The 22,503-nt window shown below is 40.3% G+C and overlaps 3 protein-coding genes and 1 non-coding gene across 4 annotated transcripts; all 4 read left to right on the top strand.

Moving 5' to 3' along the window:
* Positions 1-1,003: 1,003 nt before the first annotated feature.
* heatr6 (HEAT repeat containing 6) lies at positions 1,004-11,436 on the top strand. The gene is made up of 20 exons (XM_044369931.1): positions 1,004-1,405; positions 2,573-2,680; positions 2,773-2,913; positions 3,004-3,119; positions 3,697-3,811; positions 3,911-4,012; positions 4,119-4,274; positions 4,362-4,609; positions 4,719-4,893; positions 5,133-5,339; positions 5,502-5,601; positions 5,684-6,051; positions 6,147-6,269; positions 6,474-6,560; positions 8,260-8,394; positions 8,484-8,606; positions 8,695-8,819; positions 9,192-9,288; positions 9,541-9,745; positions 9,893-11,436. Exons 1-20 carry the CDS (start codon positions 1,106-1,108, stop codon positions 10,462-10,464), a joined length of 3,603 nt encoding a protein of 1,200 aa, XP_044225866.1. The 5' UTR covers positions 1,004-1,105; the 3' UTR covers positions 10,465-11,436.
* A 1,478-nt stretch (positions 11,437-12,914) lies between these two features.
* Positions 12,915-18,483, top strand: ddx52 (DEAD (Asp-Glu-Ala-Asp) box polypeptide 52). The gene is made up of 15 exons (XM_044371758.1): positions 12,915-13,053; positions 13,301-13,544; positions 13,978-14,120; positions 14,218-14,403; positions 14,518-14,661; positions 15,384-15,495; positions 15,588-15,660; positions 15,889-16,092; positions 16,181-16,271; positions 16,482-16,604; positions 16,694-16,844; positions 17,188-17,263; positions 17,598-17,669; positions 17,774-18,073; positions 18,322-18,483. The coding sequence occupies exons 1-15, from the start codon at positions 12,919-12,921 to the stop codon at positions 18,353-18,355; spliced, it is 2,088 nt and encodes a 695-aa protein (XP_044227693.1). The 5' UTR covers positions 12,915-12,918; the 3' UTR covers positions 18,356-18,483.
* Positions 18,484-19,683: 1,200 nt separating this feature from the next.
* rpl23a (ribosomal protein L23a) lies at positions 19,684-22,412 on the top strand. The gene is made up of 5 exons (XM_044370110.1): positions 19,684-19,788; positions 21,130-21,310; positions 21,545-21,721; positions 22,070-22,139; positions 22,349-22,412. Exons 1-5 carry the CDS (start codon positions 19,719-19,721, stop codon positions 22,361-22,363), a joined length of 513 nt encoding a protein of 170 aa, XP_044226045.1. The 5' UTR covers positions 19,684-19,718; the 3' UTR covers positions 22,364-22,412.
* LOC122996244 lies at positions 21,360-21,431 on the top strand. Its single transcript, XR_006406966.1, has one exon. It is a non-coding gene; the product is annotated as a small nucleolar RNA Z17 (small nucleolar RNA).
* Positions 22,413-22,503: the final 91 nt, after the last annotated feature.

The following is a 22,503-nucleotide window of genomic DNA, read 5'->3' as shown; positions in this document are numbered from 1 at the left end:
ATAACGGCTTCCAGATTAAGAGGATTTGGTGTCTCTGCTTGTGTCCACAAAAAAATAAGGCTGCAAAACTGGAGACTTACTGTCACTTATGCTTCTATTTTGTACTTAAATTTCAAAAGGAAATATTGTACTTTTAACTTAGCAATTTAAAATTGTATCCAACTGCTTGATCAAAAAATGAGGCACTAAACTACTAAATAGTATATTAAGTGGTTGGAAGTAAATCCCTCTCAACCAGATAAATGATTAAAAATGCTGATTTAATGCAATCATAATAATCCAATATTTTCATATATGTAGTTTAGAATGTAGGACTTTGACTTACAATGCAGTCTTTTTACCATGTGGTATTGTTATTACTTCAATAACGGATCTAAATACTTATTCCACCCCATCTCTAATCATAGTAATATGTAGCGACTTCATCAGACTGAGCTAAGACCAAGAAATTACTCATAATTCTGCAGCAATTGGCTATAAAGTAATGATGTAGTAGAAAATAATAATATTATTATTATCAATTTAAAAAATGATAGAATATGTAAAATATTAAGTGTTGTTGACATTTGTTTTTTCACTTGTATAAATTAACTGATGTAGTGAGGTATAATGTACACAGAATAATAATCCTATAGGTTTAATAACGTGGATTTGTTTATTATAATCTGCTAAACTTGACGGACAAATGTTGGTTTATGAAGGTCCTTAGCTGAGGATTTGATGTGAATATGATATCAGCAGTGTTGAGCAGTTCACGTAAAGAGAAAATCTTACTGAACTATGTAAAGCAGCAGACCTGCACATATCAAAGCCATTAAGAACCGTTCAGAACAACACTTTGAAATGGGATGAGAGGTGAGAGAAATTCAATTGATCTCCATGGAAACACTGGAGGTCGAAAGTCCCGTCTCAGATCGCATTTTATCCTCTCGCAAACTTGACGGCCAGAATTTAGTTATATATATTTTTGTTTATGTATCTGTTGTTGTTTTTGCCTACCTGCTGCTCCACGAGCCAATTCAGTAGATGGCGGTAATTCCTAATAAAATCCAACGACGAAGAAGCACTACCGGAAGTGGAAAGAAGCTCTTCCTAGGACAGAAATATGGCGGCTCAAACCGGGCTGGCAGCGGCACCGGCTTTTATGAGCCGAAGTGATGTTCCTGCTTTCCCTCAGGTGGCTCTGTCAGCGGAGGCCGCCCCGTTCACTCCTCTGGGGACGGACGGGTGGCAGCTCGGCTCATCGTCCGACGCCGAGAGACAGTTTTCCCGGTGCGCCGCAAAGCTCCGAGCCCTGAGGGCAGACTCCGGCCAACTCCGAGAGGAGCTCAACCTGCTGTTTGACCAGCTCCTCTCCGAAAACTACAACACAAGCTTCGACCCCAACATCAACATCCGACCGGAGGTAACACATACTTTACTCTTGTAGTAACTTTTTAAGTAGTTTACGTACTGTATTGAAGGCTCTGAAATGTTGAGTGTCACCGCAGCACCCACGTCATACACCTTAGCAACAACCTAGTACCCACCCAAAACACCATAGCAACCACCCAGTTATCCCAGCAACCACATGCCCCTAGCAACCCAACAGATCATCACAGCAACCACTGGGAATTTAGCAAAAACAAAGAGTGTAAAAGAGTTTTGCTTTGGCCGCAAGCAGCAAGCTTCTACTCAGTCAGCAAATGAGATGGTCAAGATTAAGAGTTTGTTGTTATTTGTTATTATAACCTTTATTTAAAAAGGGAGGCTATTGAGAGCAAGCTCTCTTTTACAAGGACGCCCTGATTACAGTACACATAAAAGCACACGAAACTTAGTAGTATACATCAACAACAAATCATATATAACAATAGAAACAATGTAAGTGCATAAAAAAATAATTAAAGCACATAGGAATTACAGTATCAACAGATTATACAACAAACAGGTCAAGACATCAACATAAAGGACAATGTCAATTCAAAAACACATGCATTCACACTGCTCTATGTCAGTTAAAAGAGATTTAAATTGATCAAAAGGTTTTACAAGCTTCTGCAGATTGTTCCACTTGTGTGGAGCATAGTATATAAAAGCTAGTTTCCCAATTTCAGTACTAACATGATGATTCTCGAGGACCAGATAGTCTTGGGACCTAGTGCAGTGTGACATTGATCTATACTTAAAAAGACACGTGAGATACCCAGGAAGTTTGCCAGTAAGTGCTTTGTAAATAAATAGAATGCAGTGCCTTTCTCTTTTCACTGCCAACAACTGCCACCCAACTTTCTCATACAGTATACAATGATGCGTTCTAAAACCATCCAAGTTATGAACCAAAGGGCGGAATAATAGACTGCATCAAGAGGTTTAACAATAGAGACAAGAGAGTGCATATAAATTATATCACCATAGTTCAAAACAGATGTAAAGGTTGATTGAACAATTTGCTTTGTGCAATTCTGGGTAATACCTGCCTTATTTCTATAAAAGAATGCCAGTTTTGCTTTTAAAGACTTAGTTCATTAATATGTTTTTTTAAGCACAGTGTTGCTGTGAATGACACTCCTCTTCTTCATTTTCATTTTAGGATGTGTGCAGCCTGCTGAAACATGCCAGCTGTCTTGTGCCGCTGAGTCAAGAACACTTGGTTATCAAACTCTGCCAGCTAGTACATCATCTACTCAATCAGCTAAAGGTAACAGAAAACCTTACACATCTACCCGTGTGCTGACTATCACCTGACATGTGAGTCTTTTCTCATTTTTGTCTAACTTCCTGTTTTCTAAGGTTATAATGGACGAGCAGACATTGGATGTGTTGTTGAACTACACCGCCCGTGCATTGAAAGTGTGCAGTACGTGGACACACTCCGGTGTCCTCCTGGCTCTCTCCACAATCGTGTACGGGAATGGACCTCAGTGCCACCAGGTAGATATTTGCTCAAGCTGTGTCAAAGTGTGTCGAAGCATGATGTCTTTTATAACTGAATATTTACGTTGAGATTTTTGTTCTTCATAGCACCTCATCGACTTACTGGGTGAAGATGGAGTCCTCCTGCTGTATAGTTCTCCATCTCAGCCGGATATGGAGTTACGCCGCGTTGCCCTCACCTGTATGGCCAACATCTGTCTCAGGTAGGCTTTAGCATCCTTAAACTAGTTACTTTATTTTACGTTTTTGCCCCAAGTTGTGAGCATCAGCTTACAGACTATAGTAAAACATGAATGGAGTGTCTCTGATCTGGTTCCGGATTTTATTATTTTCATTACTGATTAATCTGTTGATTATTTTCTTGATTAATCAATTAGTCGTTTGGTCTATAAAATGGTGAATAATGTCAATTACAATTTCCCAAAGCCCAAGATGCAACCTCAAATGTCTTGTTTTGTCCTGACCAACAGTCCACAACCCAAAATATTCAGTTTACTCTCATAGAGGACTAAAGAAAACAGAAAATGTTCGCCTTTAAGAAGCTGGAATCAAAGAATTTTGGCATTTTTTCTTAGAAACATACTCAAAACAATGAATCGATTATCAAAATGGTTTTGTTTCCACCTGGTTCTGCTCCAGGAGTCTAAAATTCATTCAATAACTTTTGCTGGGAATTTGGGTACATTTATTAAGCCAAATGTCTGCTTTGTTCTTAAATTCTTGGTTGTAATTGTTTCTGTTTCGGCTGTGTTTTTTTTTGTTTTGTTTTTTTTTCTCCAGGATCCCTGGTCAGCCACCTTTGGATGATCAATACAGAAGTGTATGTTTCAGAGCCTTCCTGAATACACTTCACTCACCCAAACCCTCCAATACTGATCAGCTCTTCTATTGCATGGTATGGATAAATGGTGGATTGTGATGAAAGTTTTTACAGGGAAAAATACATGTAATCATGTTGTTTCAACCTGTTTCTGCTTGTGTGTCGTCTGTGCAGGTGATCCAGGCAGCACTGAAGGGACTGCAGTGTTGTCTCTCAGGTGGGAAGTGGAAGTTTGGAGGAGGGGAAGAGCTCGGGTCTGTACTGGCGGCGCTTAAGGTGCAAAATCATAACTGCTGTAATCATTTCATCAACATTTTTCCTGCACAAACACTACATATGTTTATATTGTAGTAATAAATCAGGGATCTGTTGTTTTCTGCAGAGGCTCATGTTCCAGGGAACTCCAGGTGTGAGTGTTGAGTGGCCAGCTGTGCTTTACCCGGCACCTCTCCCTCAGTACGAGGGTCTCAAATCCGCTCAAACACCAAAACCCACTGAACCACCAACGGACTCTGCTGTGCCAGGAAAAGTCTCAGGGGTGAGACTTCCTTCATTTTCATTGGCCTCAGTTATATTAAATTGACGATGAAACACTCATTTTTATTTTAAATGTTTTGCTCTTAAGAATAAAAAAAGGAAATCCAGAGGAAAGGGGAAGAAGACGGTTAGTGAGGAGAGCAGAGGGGATGATGGAGAGGAGGATGATGGAGAGGTGGTGCCTGCATCTCAGAAGGTAGGGGGAAGAGAGAGAGGCAGAGGTGACGGAGAGTCCTTATCTAAAGCTTCTACTCCGTCTCTCTACCCCGCCTGGAAGCAAAACACCTCTGACTCAGAGTTTTCTGACCCAGAAGGCACCGCACAGAGCAAATTAAGGTACTAAAAGATAAACTCGTCCATGTCACCACCTTTTTTTTTTTCTAACAGCATGCTACACATACCTGATAAAACACCTCTTCTCCCCCTCACTGTTACTCTCTTTCAGACTGAACCACGGGCGTGTACGTCAGGGAGCGCTGCACTGTCTGCTAGCGGTGGTGAAAGGTGTAGAAAAGCGGACTCTGTACGGGTACTGGTCCTCCTTCATCCCTGACTCTCCTATTGGAGGAACGCCGCCTCTCACTCTCCTCACAATTATACTTAAGGACCCCTCCCCAAAGGTATAACATACCCTCACTCACTGTCATAAATGTATACAACCAAAATATTCCCTCAATATTTGGACATGCTCTTTCATTTCTGACATTTGTAGCTGCTACCATGGCAGAAATTAATAGTGACAGACTTAATTTTATATTATTTGTACTGATTCTTTATTTTTTATTTTAACTGTATGTTGTCATGTCACAATTCTCGTGGACATATGACTTTAACATCTGTCTTGTGTCTCTCCCTCCAGGTACGAGCGTGTGCGCTTCAAGTGTTGTCAGCCATGCTGGACGGTTCCCGTCAGTTCCTGGCTGTGGCTGAGGACACGGCATCTCCTCGTACATCTTACACCCCTTTCTCCTTCTCCCTGGCGACTGCCATCAGAGAGCTGCACCGCGCTCTCAGTCTGGCTCTGCTGGCTGAGACGTCCCCTCAGACACTCACACAGGTCATAAAGGTGCGATGACATGCGGTTGATAAACACACTTTACCTTCCTTTGCCTACTGAATGTGAACAGTCTCTCCAACTGTGTTCTGTCTCTCCTCCTCCCCAGTGTCTGAATATCAAAAAAACGTTTTACCGGAATAATTATTTATCTCCATCTCTGCTGTGTGTTAGTGTCTGGCCTACCTGGTGGCCAACGCTCCCTATCACCGTCTCAGACCTGGTCTGCTCAGCCCGCTATGGAAGCAGATGCGTCCCTACATGCGCCACAGAGGTCTGTATTTTGTCAGTGCGCACAAGGATATAAGAGAACAGGTCAACATGCTTCTTTTAACACAACTGCTCTCCGTTATCAGACGTGAATGTGCGTGTGTCGGTCCTGACGCTTTACGGGGCTCTGGTGACGACTCAGGCTCCTCTCCCTGAAGTGCAGCTCCTCCTCCGACAGCCGGAGAGCAGCGGCTGCGGCGGCTCGTTCACACCGCAGGACTCAGCTCTCAGCTGGAGACAAAGAGATGGATCTACACCCTCCCAACGTTCTTCGCAAACACACTCCCCCCATATTCTTCGCACACCGGGGGAAGAGGACAACACCTCGCCGTGGTTGATGCAGCTGTGTGTGTCGCTGGTGACACAGCCCAGAGAGGACCCATCAGACAGCGAGGGAGCGGGAACAGGAGGAGCTGCTTTAGAGCCTTCCCCAGTACGACTAGAAGCTCTACAGGTGAGAGACAGTGGGTGAGACAGCAAACAACAAAAGAAAGACATCCCTGAAGGTGTTTTTATTTTTTAAGTGTGTCCGATATCTGTGTGTTTCAGGTTATGTCCCACCTGGTGCGGGGTTATATCTGTCTGGTGCAAACGTATCTGTGTGAGATCGGGCAGGTGAGCGCTCGCTGCCTCGGGGAGATGGATCCCTCCATACAACTTCACGGAGCAAAGGTAACACCTTCTAGTTTGTCTGACTCCATCTGTGAGTCGCTTCTCATCTACTTAAAGTTTGTGTCCTCCTTGCTTTTTATTTTTTCTGCATTCATGTTAGCTGATTCTGTGATTGCACAAAATGACAGTAATTAACAAATATAAACTGCCAATTAAAAGTTCTATATCTGTGCACTGATATCTGTGTTGTTGTCTTTTATTTAGTTACTAGAGGAGTTGGGGACGGGAATAATCCAGCAGTACAGAGCAGAGAACAACGTGCCTGAGAGTTCGAGGGTCCCTGTGAGCCAAGTAAGCACAAACTGTCTCTACACTGTACATGCAGTTCTACATCAGGGCGTTTTTGATTTGTTAAAAGACTGGGAGATTAGACTTGAAATGAAAAGACTTGGAGATTGGGAGAGCATAATAACACTGTTTATAAAATAGGCCTCATCAGAATTAGACAACTACAACTCACACTCTATGTATTTATACAGACAATGTCTCACAGAATGATTCCCAAATTAACTACTAGTTTAGCATTGTGTCCAAATGGGATGCAAACCTGTGATTTGACACGAATTTCACAGACTCAATAAAGGAAAATGTGTGTTTGAGCACTTCAGTGGCTTGATAGAGTTGTATAAAAGGGGCCATATTATGAAAAAGTCACTTTTTCAGTGCTTGTGCGTATGTATTTGGGTCTCTGATGTGCCTACTAACACACAAACTGTGAAACAAGACCACCCAGTCAGTTTGGTGTGGGCTGGCTTGCTCTGTACTCTTGCGATTCAACAAGCCATTCAGATTTGATGCCCCTTGTTACATCACATAGGGCAAAGCTAAGAGTGAAACATTTGCGTGTACCGCAGGGCTGCATGGGGGGGTTTATAATCTGTGATGTTAGAGAATTATCTAATGTTACGCATCCTTAAATGTAACCTTATGAGGCGAGTGGAGCAGGAGAAAGGGCAGAAAAAGAGGAGAGTAGAGAGAAAACGAAGACTAAGCACAGGCTATCAGGCTGGGACCTTAAATGGGTAGACAAGACAAGGTTCCACCTAAGGCTTTACCACTGATCATGGTGAATATTCACCATTACACCTTATCATGCCTATGACAGAGACTTAGAGATCTCCTTTAAAAAAAACAACAAACAAGAAAGCTTAAGTCTTGTCAGCCAGGCTGCAAACTTTGCCATTGAGGCTAACATACAGTGCCCTCTGTAAGTAGTGGGTCAAAGAGGCATGTATGAATAAATAGATGTCAATAAATATGTTCTAAAGTTTGTTTTGCAGTCAAGTTTAATTTTGTTTCATATTTTTAAATTACCTTTTATAAAGCCTTTACCTCTGCTGCTGAAAACAATCCTAGTGGAAACACTGGTCATCCAGCATTAATTAAATTTCAAACAGTTTCATTTGGTGCCATGAGTTTATTTCACAAAACAATGAATTGGTCATCAACATTATGCAGCCCTGAAACTTCTAATTAAGCATAGTAACACTAAAACATTCTGTAGACAGACAAGGCACCCATGAAAAAATGAATTTCTGAAGTTTCTACTGTGGACAGCAAGTTTTAATGCAGCTTTACACAATTTATAATTATCCATGATTGGAAAAACAGACAAGAAGAAGAAGATGATGATTTAAAGGAATAAAGATGAGGGAGGCAAACCTACCATGTTCATTATTCCAATTAATGTATAATTAATTTTGTCCATCTTGTAATGTAAATATAATTTCTTAGTCTTAATATAAAAGTTGATCTTGTTAGTAAATCAGTCTATAAACATTTAACTATAAAGTGTTTTGCTGCTGCAGATATTTTCCAAAAAACAAGACGAGTCCAAAAAATGTGGTATTGGTTTGGTTTAACATCTTCACAGGAGAGAGTTGTACTTTTAACTGTTACTGACAAAGTAAGAACCTATTTTTCCAAAACAGTCAAGAAATTATCATGTACTGATGTGTTTTAATTTCATACATTAATGTGCACGATGCAGGTGGTGCAGTTTTGGTCAGAAGTCTTGAGCGGGCCGCTGAACGCAGCGCTGCAGAACGAACAACATCCCACGCTGCAGACGAGCGCCTGCGACACGCTTTCCTCCATCCTGCCGCAGGCCTTCGCTCAGCTGCCTGTGAGTTTCCCTATGAACGAACTCTTCTACACAGCCGATATTGAGCTTCATTGGAGCTGTATGCGTGACCTTTTTAATGTTGCTTTTAGGAAAAAACTCAGCTGATGTGCATCACCATGCTGCTGGGACTGACCTACAGTGAAAACTACCTGGTGAAGACAGCAGCTGTCAGGGCTTTGGGAGTCTACATACTGTTCCCTTGTCTGAGAGAGGTAGAGGCTACAACCAGCGGCTATGAGCATAACTCTTTACAACATGGATCATTTCTACAAGTTTTCTTTTTTCTCTCTCTCGTTTCAGGATGTGATGTTCGTGGCAGATACAGCAAACACTATTCTTGCTGCCCTTGACGATCGATCTCCAAATGTCCGTGCCAAGGCTGCCTGGTCTCTGGGCAATCTCACAGACACACTTATTGTCAATATGTAAGAAAGATATCACCGCCCATATCCATGTGACCTGATTATCAATCACCGTGATCGTGCAATAATAAATAAACCAAAATAACCCAAAATATAAAACAAAAAAATACTACTTTGCAATTCATTCAAACTTGAAAATTAATCCACTCATGGCTCCTACATGCTGAGTCAATGCTTTAGAAAACTCTGCATGCATCTTTATATCAGCGCAGTAAAGCAATCTGATCATAAATAAACTAAAGCATCGATCACTTATTTATCTTACAAAAGAACAGCTAACATCCATGATGTCATTAATGAAGAATACGCTAAAAAAAGAGTTTATTATGTTATATAATGTTGTTAAAGATTTTACTTGTGTAATCTGTTCATCAGGGAGAGTGTAGGTGTGGATTTCCAGGAAGAGTTATCAGACATGCTGCTGCTCAAGATGTTGCAAGCAGCCACCCGCGCATCAGCTGACAAGGACAAGGTGAGAGCTTTTACACACAAGAGCAAATATTCAGATTTGTTAGATTTGCCACATTTTGTTCTGCGATGAAGTTATTTCAAAATGCATCTGAGAGAGTAATAGAGGATTATGTTTTGTCAGAGGAAACACAACTAAAGAAATCTATGAGAACGTGTAGCACGCATGAATGAAAAGTATTTTCTCTTCTTAAGTAATAATAATATTAATTAATGTCAACTAGCTTAATCTGATAACTTTCAACCCCCCCGCCAGGTGAAGTGTAACGCAGTACGAGCACTCGGGAACCTGCTTCATTTCCTGCGTCAGAGTCAGATGACACGGTCTGCGTTCCAACGCCCGCTGGAGGACGCCGTCCGTGCTCTGGTAAAAACGGTCCAATCAGTGGCCACCATGAAGGTCAGATGGAACGCCTGTTACGCCTTGGGAAATGCTTTCAGAAACCCCGCACTGCCGCTCGGTGAGTAATTACTGTCATGGCAAGTTTTGCAAACGCACAACTGACAGCCAGCTTATACATTTCTAACACCAAAGTGACCACACCTTCAACCAGGATTTAAAGGAATAGTGTTCACTTTGTTTCTTGTTGTTTCTTTCTTCATCTCAGATTCAGCCCCGTGGTCTGCTGACGCCTTCTCTGCCCTCTGCAATGTTGTTACTTCCTGTAAGAACTTCAAAGTGCGGATCAAGTCCGCCGCCGCCCTGGCAGTTCCCGGCCACCGCGGCTGCTACGGCGACACGGAGCGGTTCATCTGCGTGTGGCGTTCCCTGGCCAAGGCGCTCGAGAACAGCGAAGACACCAATGACTTCTTAGAGTACCGTTACAGTGCCAGCCTGCGACACACGCTCTCACAAGCACTCCTACACTTGCTCAAGCTCAGCCAGTCACAGGACATGCCCGCCCTCGCCGCGTCGCTGGCTGGGGAGGAAGGGAAGGGTATCAAGGAACGTTTGATTAAATATCTCAGAGCTGAGGAGGGAGGAGAGGGGGCGGAGGGGGAGAGAGACACAGGGGGGGACAGCTTCAACCCTCAGCAGAGAATCAATAGTCTGCAGCAGACTCTGATCAGACTGAAAGGGTTGAAGGCTGAAGGGGAAGGACAGAGACAGCAGGAGAGCGGTAAGGAGGTCGTGGTTAGTTTCATGGATGATGTGCTGAAGACCTGTGAAGAGCCTTAAAGAGTCACATCTCCAGGTGCAGCGTTGGGTTTCAGAAAACCCTCTGAGATCACGACAGCTCGTCTCTCAGGTCGGGATGGATCAGAGCAGGCAGACAGTCGGAGGAGAAACTAACAAAGTGGTTACTGAAGACAAAGATTATGTAACCAGCTTTGTTAGTTTATGTTAAGACATCACAAGGAGCCACGAGACTTTCTTGAAAAACTGAAGATCATGTAGGAATGTTTCTTTTTTCTTTCTTAAAGTTCAGTGACTTTTTAACATCCTTTTATTTATCTCATTGCACTCGCACTCTGTTATGGATTAACGACTGATTTACAAAGACATGTAGTGAGATTGCAGGTTAAGAACAGATTAACAGACAAATATTAAGTTCAGATTAGGGTGGGTGACTTTCAGCGGAAGCACATTGTGATGACATGAACATACTGTCTTATTTGACAAAATGTTTTTCAATTTAATTAATCTGAGCAGAATTATTATATCCATATATTGATGTTCTTGTTTTACATTTAACATCAATTTGACTTTCCTTTTACATACATTTGCCATATATACAATACATATTAGTATTGGAAAATCATTCTTAATACATTGTATTGATATCAGCCTTATTGCTCAGCCCTAATTCAGATTATGACCTACACTACATAGTCTATTGTGAACACAGCAGCAATCCACAAGACTGGACTGACAGACTGCACGTCTGTGCAGCACATCAGATGTACTGACTAAAAATAAATATTGATTTTTATTTTTTTTTCCACACTCTAGTTTCAGCATTACTCAACATGATTGTATCGATCTGTCTTACATAAGGTTGTTTCCCTTAAGTTGACCTTAAATTTCAAACACTGATGTGTATCTGTTGCAGAATGGTATGGAAGGTCTAAACAGCCAATTCCTCCCCTTACAAACACAAAAATCACAAAATATATGATATAAATATAACATTAAATTCTCTTATGCGTGTTTCATGTTCATGTCAGGATTTCTGTGTTTTAAAGCAAAGTGTGTTGATGATTATGTGACATGGCAGTCATATAGGACCTCAGCTTTTGTGTAAATAGACTACAAATACAAATTCAGGGTCATAGAGCTGGACCAGTGCTGGGTGAAGGTTACAGTCAAGTTTGTGTTCAGTTTCAAAATATTAATGGTATTATGGGGAATTTGGATCATGATGAAGTCAGCAGAAGAAAGCAGTAATATAATGGAAAACTACACCCTGCATTCAATCTTAAAAAAGTAAAATGGGTCCATTGAGATTATTAATATATGAATCTGTAAGTATCTACTTGATATTTTGGGTGAGATACACATCTAGGTGAACCACAAGTCATAATGATGTTCAGTTTAAACTCTTAAAGCTGCAGTTTCTGAGCATTATTTCTGTTTTGCATGTAAAACCTTATTTTGTTACCAATATACCACTATAGGAGGCAGATACATGTTAAGGACTAAAAAGTACAATATTTCCCTCTGACATCTTTCAGAAATATACAGTATACATTCAAATTTCTAACAGTGACTGAAACTATAGAGCCTACTTATGGGTAAGGCTGGAATACCAACCAGGCACAAAGGGCAACTGACCCAGGGCCATAAAGTCCAAGGTTCACAGTTGAAATTTCATTTATTATTTTAGCTTATATTGTGCTCATATGGTGCGAATTCCTAAATAAAGTTGTGTTTAATCAAATGCCACAAACTAAGGGACACACAGAAAACCTGGGGCAGGTAGTTTTATCCCAGCACAGGTGTACTGGTTGGTCTCTGGGGGAATGGGTGAATAATGAAGCTGTGTGTTCTGGACTTAAAGGGAGACTCCACTGATTTTCACATGAAGTTCAACTGACTCATCTTTGGAAACTCCCAGGTTGTTTTTACATGGAAATTTAAATTTCACTGATTTCCATTTCAACCACCAGTGTGCAAATTTTACATATCAGGGTTTTTTTGTTGCTGATATTTTAGTCTTTTTTTCATATTTTCGTTACCTGCCAGCGGTCCTCTAAAATAACCACTGACTCAGGTTTACCAGATGTTTTCATATCATCCAGTCACAGAGTGTACAGTTTATATATTTTACCGTGATCTCAACACAACAACACAAAATATCACACAAGGAGACGAGTTGCCACAGTTACTTAAATATTTATCATCATAGATGATCTATCTATCATCTATCTATCTATGAAGAAAATAGCTTCCTCCAGACTATATTTCTCACATGATGAGATCTCAGTAAAATATAATGGTCAGGTCTGTTTGGAAGACACTAAAATGAACTGTGACTACACACAGATAGTAAGAGATCATTGACCGTAAATAAATAATATAATATCTTTATATACAGTCAATGTAATAGGTGTATTACACTCTTGACTGTAACTACACGTGACCAGCAGGAGGCACCAGAGTTCAGCGGGGCAGAGCTGTTGGATGATCCGGATGTTGATTAGTGCTGCCTGGATCCGGACGGACCACGCTGCTGTAGAGATGGACGCCTTCGAGTTATTTCGGAAACTCGGAGCAGGAGCTAAATTTGACCTGAAGAGGTTTGGTCAAGACGCCAGTCGGTTCAAGGTAAACTTCACATGTGTATTTAATGACAGACTGGACGAAAATAACGTTTGATAACAGCAGCGCGAGCTACGATTCAATTAAAGCACCCCGATTTGTGCCAGCGTGACAGTGTGCTGAAATGTGTGTTTTCAGGATATTTCTCGACACTTTATGAAGCACAATACGTTTTATGAGCGGAATGATGACACAATATGTCACACGAGTGCATATTCACGGCTAATAAGTGTACTACCATCTCATTTTATAGGCTGTGAGGTCTCAGGGAGGAGAAGCAACAGATCCTTTCTCTGCGATCGATTACTTTGGATCAACCAATGGAGCCCAGAGCAGTACTACAGGACTGGAGGAGGAGGATGATGGAGGAGAGGAGGAGGAGGAAGAGGTGGGAAGTGAAAGTGGAGAAGCTGGAGGCAAAAGGAAGCGAAAGGATGAAGAGAGAGACGTGAGGACAAAGAAGAAAAAGACGAAAAGAAAGCAGGTGCAGGTGGAAGGTAAAGAATGATGCATGTTTTTATGCACAAACTGTGTGATACAAGTACAAAAACAGTTCAGGGATGTAATTAATGTCAACTTTATGTCAATGATATCTGTATCGTGCAATGTGAAAGACCAGAAAGTTCACCTGTAAAAACAGTTAAAATAATAAGAGTTAAGTCTATTCCCTGTTAAACGAAGAAGAAGCAGAAATACGTCTGCACTGTGGTGCTGAAAAAGTTTAGTGTATTAATCAATACATTGTTTACAAAATTGTCTGGGCTTCTCAAATGTAAGGATTTACTGCTTTTCTATAAATTATATCATTGTAAATAGAAAATTTACTATGGAAATTTAACATAACATCAATGTTATGTGATAACGTTTTAAATGAACATAATGTAGCTGTCAGAGACTCACTATTGTTTTCTGTCTTGTGTCTGAGTGAAGCTGGAGGCGGCGACCTACAGAAAAACACGGAGGGGAGCGGCATCACGTGGACCTCCGCGTTGGACAGAAAGATCCAAAATCTGCCGAATGACGGGAAGGAGCAGTCCTCGCTGAAGAGGCTGAAGCATCTTCATCAGGAAAAGGTTCCCACAGAGACACAACTCAGGAAAAAAAACCTTTGAGAAAGAAGTGTCCTACTTTGTCTATACTCTGACATTAACCTTCTATAATTCATTTTAGGTGAACCGTATTCGCTCTCAACATCGTATAAATGTGCACGGCTGCGACGTACCAGACCCCGTGTGCACGTTCGAGGAGCTGCAGTCTGAGTATCGCCTCAACCCGCGTGTCATTCACAACCTTAAAGACGCAGGACTGAACTCCCCAACGCCTATACAGATGCAGGCAATACCTCTCATGATGCACGTGAGTGTAGACACTGATACACACATGCAGTGGTTTGGAAATAGTATACAGGTGGTAGTTTTCTGATTGTTCTGATGTATGCGTGTTTGTTTTTGTCTTTGTTTTCTCTTTCAGAGTCGGGAGCTCCTGGCCTGCGCTCCTACAGGATCAGGGAAGACTTTGGCTTTCTGTCTCCCGTTGCTCGCCCACCTGCAGCAGCCCGCTAACCTGGGCTTCAGAGCTGTGATCATCTCCCCAACCAGAGAGCTGGCCAGCCAGGTACACACACACACACACACACACACACAGTCTGTTTTCTATTAAAGTAATTAAACGTCCATAGTGCTGAAGGAACTGCAGAGTCAGGTGATAATTATCTGTGGATTAATTAGTGCAGCTTTAATATTGTAATTTAAAAAAACATCAACATTATACATCAACAACATGATATTTTCAGTATGTTTGTGAGTGCATGACATAATTGTGATTTATAAATTTCATACGTACCAAAATGAGCACTGAACTGTAGCAGTGATGTTACGGCAATGACGGCTGAAATCTATTTAATCTGGCTTCTTTCAATATCTAGAAAAGCTCGCTGGATGCCTTTTTAGACATTTTATTTTTCAGTGTTCACCAGCAAACACAATCTCTGTTCCATGTAATTTACACTCTTGATGTTTGACACAGTTAAGAGAGTTTTTCTTCTTTAAAGTTACATTATGTTTCAAATAAAATTTTAGGTGTTTTTCAACTATAGAACCAAAACGACTGCAGACTCGATAAAGAATAGATGTGTCTCTTGCTCTTCACTTCATGTTAACATTGAATCCATGTATTAAACTCTCGTAACAACACTGAAACACTGTAAAATTTAGTCAGTAGAGCATCCGTCCTGCACTTGAACTGTTTTCAAACTGTTGGACACAGTTGGAGTTTTAGCTTGTGCCTAAGTTGTTGTTGTTTTTCCTTTCAGTCAGTTTTGTTGTATTGTGTTTTAGACGTACAGGGAGCTGCTCCGCCTGTCAGAGGGAGTCGGATTTCGAGTGCACATCATAGACAAAGCTTCCTTGGCAGCCAAGAAATATGGACCACAGTCAAACAAAAAATATGGTAAGAAACAGAAAATGTTTTCGCAGAAGAGGTAGAATATGAACTATGAATTGTCTTTCCTCACTGTTAAGCTCCTGTCTTTCTCTGTGCAGATATACTCGTCAGTACTCCAAACAGACTCGTCTTCCTCCTCAAGCAGGATCCTCCAGCGCTTGACCTCAGCAGGTAACATTTAATCTGTTGCTCGCTGACTTTTTTTTTGTCGTATTTGATCGGGGTGTCCTCATGGTTAAGACTAATATCACATAACTGCAGCGTCCTTTGTTGCATGTTATACCTCTTGTTTTTCTTCTCTATTGATCCGCTGTCGACTGTCTAATAAAGGCAAAAATGGTTCAAAACTTAACCTTGAAAAGAAAGGAAATTGATCATTGTCCTTTTGTTGGTGTTCAGTGTGGAGTGGCTGGTGGTCGATGAGTCTGATAAGCTGTTTGAGGACGGTAAGTCGGGCTTCAGGGAGCAGCTCGCCACAGTTTTTCTGGCCTGCTCCGGCTCAAAGGTGCGCAGGGCTTTCTTCAGCGCCACCTGCACATCTGACGTGGAACAGTGGTGCCGTCTGAACCTCGACAACCTGGTTTCTGTCAACATCGGACACAGGTAATGTTATACTTGTGGAACTCCTTACTTTGATGGATTTATATTGTATTTTTTTCACACTAGATGAATGTATTTCTCATCTTTGCAGAAATACGGCTGTCGAGACGGTGGAACAGCAGCTGCTGTTTGTCGGAGCAGAGGAAGGCAAACTGGTGGCCATGAGGGACATCATTAAAAAAGTACGGACATACCAGAGAGGTTGCTAGATTACTTTTCAAGCTTGTAAAGATGCAAACTCTCAAGAGAAAAACATTTGGTGTGAGCGTTAGGAATAGCAAATGCATAGTAGCTTAATAAAGTGTAAAAGACATGAAGAAACACATGAATGAAGCTCTATTTCTTGACAACCTGATATTAAATGAAAGGATGTCCACCTTGCCATTTTTCAGGGTTTCCTGCCTCCCATGCTGGTGTTTGTTCAGTCTATAGAACGAGCACGAGAGCTTTTCCACGAGCTGGTCTACGAAGGCATCAATGTAGACGTCATCCACGCAGACCGCACACAGCAGCAGGTACACAAAAACACTTCATACACTAGTATTGGTGTCACTAAAATGCAACATGGTTTTCATCCTCCTCCTCTGTACTGCTTCTTTTGTAGAGGGACAACGTAGTGAACAGTTTCCGCTCTGGTAAGATCTGGGTGTTGATCTGCACGGCTCTGCTCGCCAGAGGAATCGACTTCAAAGGAGTCAACCTAGTGTTGAACTACGACTTCCCCACCAGTGCTGTGGAGTACATCCACCGGATTGGTTAGTTTGATAACATCATCCTGTATTGGGCTGAGATGATATATGAATTATTTAATGGACATAAAATAAAATAAACAACTAATTTTCATTTATTATGTAAAAAGGCCAAACATTTGCTGGTCACAGCTTCACAAATCTGAAGATTTCCTTGCTGTGGTTGTTTTTTTTTTTGTTTTTTTTAATCTTTGTGAATTAAAGGTCTTTGAGATTTTGACAGAATTTGGAGCTATTGAGTTGCTTAAAAATAGATTAATCTATAATAAATATAATTGTTAGTTGCAGTCTTTTTCTCCTTGTCTTTTCATCGGTTCCCTCATATATCATCTTGTTTGCTGTTTCTCAGGTCGTACCGGCAGAGCTGGACATCAGGGGAAAGCCATCACCTTCTTCACAGAGAATGACAAACCACTGCTGCGCAGGTACATAGATACATGACACTTATAAAAAGTGTAAACTGATTAACTTTAAAGATAGAACATGTACGGGTTGTCTTTGTAATAATAAGTCAGTTTATACTATGGTATAGGGGGCATCAAACAGCAAAGTTCAGGTCAGGCAGGCAGGTCATCAGATGGTACACTGATGCTGTGCAATGATTTCTTTGATTCATTCATGTTCAAGTCCTGAAACTCAGTACGAGCTACTGCCACGCTAACCATGTTATTCATTATCTACCTTTCTGTCTGAACCTGAGTTTTCTGTGACATGTTTTATGATTATAAATATATTTCTCTTTGCGTCTCTTTCCGACAGCATCGCTAATGTTATAAAACAAGCTGGCTGTCCTGTACCAGACTACATGATCGGCTTCAAGAAGATACACAGGTAAATGAGATGGAAGATGATAATGAACTACTGTTACTGTTTGTAACTATATAAGTTTCCAGTTTTGAGGATATGGTTGTAATAGTCTGTATTTCTTTGTTTAGCAAAGTGAAGCGGAGACTTGAGAAGAAACCCCCCAAGAGAAGCACCATTTGCACAACTCCTCGCTTCTTAATGAAGAAGAAACACAACATGCAGAAGAAGGGAAAGAAGCCGGCAGCGGGTGGAGAACAGAAAGGAGAAAATGGACCTCAGACTACAGAACAACAGCTGAAAGGAGAAAAGAGCACAAAAGGACAGGGACTGAAGAAAAAAAATAAATTGCAGAAAGGAGGAGGTACAGAAAAACACAAGAAGACATCACAGAAAACTGGATCAAATTCCTCTGGAGCCAAGATGAAAACGTAAGAAAATTTGAGGAAAGGTGTAAAATGGGCTTCGTCATTATCAATAAACTTGCCTGTACATATAATTTCTAAAAACTGTCGTCTTTATGTGTAATTATGTAATAAACAGTCTGTAAACCAGAACCAGACAACTGTTGTTCATACACACTGAGTAATTGTCTTACCAGATCTGTTTTTGTGATAAGAAATATAAGTTGATCAAAGATGGCTTGAACTAATTTTAGGTTTTTCCATCTCTCCATCAGGAAAAAGAAGAAAAATAAGCCACAAGAGGACTGAAGGAGCACACTAAGAAGATAGATGTGGACCTTTTTATTTTTTTAACATCCTGCAGACCTGATCTGCTGCTAATTTTCAGATTTATGCTTTGTATTGTCAGATTATAAAATAAACAGTTTTGTATATAATCTGTGATCTTTGTCTCTGTTTCTGTTATATTTTTTCACCTGCAGCGTTTGGAGTTGACAGAACATATTTTAACAAACATTGTCGAGGAAAATTAAGGCTGTGAGTGATTGAATGAGTTATTATGTTCAACTTAAAGGTTGGACCCAAATATACTGCATGAAATAAATTTAATTTAATTTAAGTTATTTCCAGGCACAACTGAAAGCAGTTGTGAAAGAATAGTAAACGCACTATGGAGTGTTGAATTTTAATACCGATTAATTTGTATCATATTTTTATTGGGAAGATCAACAACCAAAGCAGCCCCTATTACACCTGATTAGATGAGCATTCGGGCTCTACTAAAAGGATGAATTCTGCTGTATGTATTGGTTTCATGAAACTATTTGGATGATTCTGCAGGTTACTGATGGTTGTGGTTGGGCCACAAGTAAAAGTCACACACTATGACCTTAAGCAAAATCCTGCTTTTAAGTCATATTCACAGCACAGAGAAAAAAGATGGAGATCCCTCTAAGGTGACATGATTGTATTTATCAAAGTTTTTTACAAAATTGAATTACCTATATTGGTAAGAGTACTTAAGATGCGAAGAAAGTAAAACAAAGTTTCAGATGTTAGAGGGTAATAGATATTTTCTGCACCTAGCAACAGACATAGGACTCCATTTGAAACAACTTTTCATGTAATGTTATTCATTTTAGTATAGCCACATAAATCTTGTTTTAAGGTGAAGAAAGCTAAAGAAAGCTAGGTAACTGGTGGCAAACTGCAAGCTTGGCAAGATATTTTGCCTGAAACAGACAAATAAACAAATTGCCATATTCAAATAGTTCTTGGAAAAAGTGTTTTCTAAAACCTGTAGTTTAAGGAAAGTATTTTCATAGTTGTCTTTAAAACAAACAAATATATATATATATATATATATATATATATATATATATATATATATATATATATATAAAAGGATGGGTCATCCCACCCTAAACATAAATAAAAACAGCAGTTAATATGTAAGTCATTCCTTAATTTATATGGTAATAAACACTGATGGGCCTTTTTCTTTGTTATATGTTTTTAACACTGTAGCACTTTGAGATTCACTGCGAATGAAAAGTGCAGTACAAATTAAATGCATTATTATTGTTGTTATTGTTATTATCATCATTATAAAGTGGATTCGTGACTCAGTGTTCCCTAACTATCGCGATACATCTGCATCGAGATCTCGCCCATGCATTATACTGCAGGAAACCCCGTCCAGTCTTCCTTTCTCAACATGGCACCGAAGGTGAAGAAGGAAGGTCTGTCAATCTTATAATTTTGGATGAATAAACTCTACAATTTAGACAAATTAACGCTTCAAAAATTTAGTAGACGTCCCCAGTAACGACATGATCAAGTGATAGTGGTTTTAATATGACCAGGATTTTGCTGTTAACTCAAAACATGTACATAAGACGGACTGTAGCGCCGGCGTGTATGCTAGAACGTGATGCTAAGCTAACATTAGCATGTTGCTGCTGAGTAAAAAACGCTGTCTATTTACCGCAATTAGTCTGTCTCAGTTTCTCCCTACATAATATATTATGATAACGTCTTAGCTGCCTACTCGTCTTAGCTGTAGTTATTCTATAAACTAACAGGTTCGTGGATTAGCTGTTTCTGTGGTCTCGTTAGCACCGCCGCACATCAGCGTTATTTCAAACGTTGCATTAACGTTACACGTGAAAGTTTAAGTTGCTGTGATGGTATAGTAACGCACGATGTCTGTAATATTTCATCCTAGGTAATGTTTAAGTGGTAGCTTTGTGTCTCTTGGTAGTGGTAGGAATGAGTGTTTTTCTCATGCAAAATGGCAGAGAAAGAGTCATTTTTGGTAGTTCAAGTGCTGAAGTTGGACTAAAGTGGCTGCATGTAACGTTATGGAGATCCCAGCTCATTATCATACGAGTTAATATATTTCTCACATATCTCCATACTACAATAATAATTGAGGATGCGGAGTGGAGGCTGGTACCATGTTCAACGTGTTTATGAAAATGTGCTTCAGTTTAGAGCTGCAACAATTAGTTGACTAGCTGATAAGCAATTTGATGATTAATAGTTTGAGTTCTATTCTTAAAAAAATGTCCAGTTTCTGATTCTAGCTTCTCATGTGAATGTTTGTTTAATCCCATAAAGATAAATCAAGACATTTTAGGGATGACATCTTGGGCTTTGGTACAACAGTGATCAACATTTTTCACCATTTTCTGACATTTTATGGACCAAATAACTAATTGATTAATTGAGAAAACAATCGTTTGTTGCAGCCATACCTTAGTGGTACTAGAACACCACACAATCCTTTTGACGCAGACAGACCTCAATTGTGTCTTTATTGGTGATAGTTTTTTGCTCAGCTTGTTGTGAATTTAGTTTTTGTCCAGGAGGAATAGCACACTTACCTCAGCTTCAGATGTAATTTCAGGACTCTTTACAAGAAGAATTGAATGTTACATACAAGATGTCAAATGTTGGCACTCGACATGAATTCCCAAATGTGGTCTTGATGCCTATTAGCTTATAACTAAATAGTGTGAGCAGTTTTGAATACCTGATTAATGGTCTCATTTTTAACAAATGGTATTTCTCTTTCTCAGCTGTCCCTGCCAAGACTGAGGCCAAGTCAAAGGCCCTGAAGGCCAAGAAGGCTGTGCTCAAAGGCGTACACAGCCAGAGGAAGAAGAAAATGAGGACTTCTCCCACCTTCCGTCGCCCTAAAACCCTCCGTCTCCGCAGGCAGCCCAAGTATCCTCGCAAGAGTGCTCCTCGCAGGAACAAGTACGTTAACAGTCTGCATGCTGCTGACAAATGTGCAGAGTTTAAACCCGGTGCAAATGATGGTAATAGCGATCAAAGTATGAAAAAGCATGATTCCAGCTTTATGAACCACTGATGCACCAAACTAAAACATTTTTACATGAGAATAAGCATATGCACTAAGTAAAATACTTGCAGAGGATATTAAAGGGTCAGTTTGGTGAGATTTTTGTTCTAATTTTTTTTTTTCTTTAGGTTGGACCACTATGCCATCATCAAGTTCCCCTTGACAACAGAGTCCGCCATGAAGAAAATTGAAGACAACAACACACTTGTGTTCATTGTGGACGTCAAGGCAAACAAACACCAGATCAAACACGCAGTCAAGAAGCTGTACGACATCGATGTCGCCAAAGTCAACACACTCATCAGGTAGAAGTCTTAACCCACCCTATGCTGTATGCTCCTTTCATGTTTTCCTGTTAGAAACAAGATTGATAACACACCTTTTGTACACGTTTCCACACGCCATTTATGAGAACTGTGCTCAATAGTCTTTTGGCTTAATATAATCTGATCTGTTTGCAGTTTAGCTCAGTAGGAGTGAACGTTCTCAGGCTTTTATTGAAAATGAGTTTGTATGATCGGATTAATTTGTCTAGATTGAACCATGAAACTACTTTCTGCATTGTAAATATAAACATGATTGATTCTGTAGACTTTTACCTGCCTTCCTCTCATTGTTTCATCTCAACGTTTGTTGTTCTGATCTGCTCTTAGGCCCGATGGTGAGAAGAAGGCGTACGTTCGTCTCGCACCAGATTATGATGCGTTGGATGTTGCTAACAAGGTGAGTCCTCCAGTCAACAGTAGTCAGTGTGTAATTCAACAGTAACACCTTATCAGAAGATGTCAATCCTGCGCACGTGATGTTAACTTTTATATTGACTGAATGTTTGTGATGCATTCAAAGGAACCACTGATGCCAGATAACGCAGGTTCAGATGCATTCACTCTGTTGAGGAACATCTTCTAACCCGTGTTTTTTCTCCCATACAGATTGGCATCATCTAAACTGTGGCTGAAGAGTCTGTGGAAGAATAAATATTTGTACAAACTAAAATTGGTTCAGTGTCCTGGTGTATTTGTGAGTCGTCTTCACACATTGATACATGCTGTAAATGAGCTTTTACCTGCTTTTAACACTTTCACAA

Source organism: Thunnus albacares, chromosome 13 (genome assembly GCF_914725855.1).
Source record: "Thunnus albacares chromosome 13, fThuAlb1.1, whole genome shotgun sequence".
Taxonomy (NCBI): Eukaryota; Metazoa; Chordata; class Actinopteri; order Scombriformes; family Scombridae; genus Thunnus; species Thunnus albacares.
This window is presented reverse-complemented; position numbering and strand designations above follow the sequence as displayed.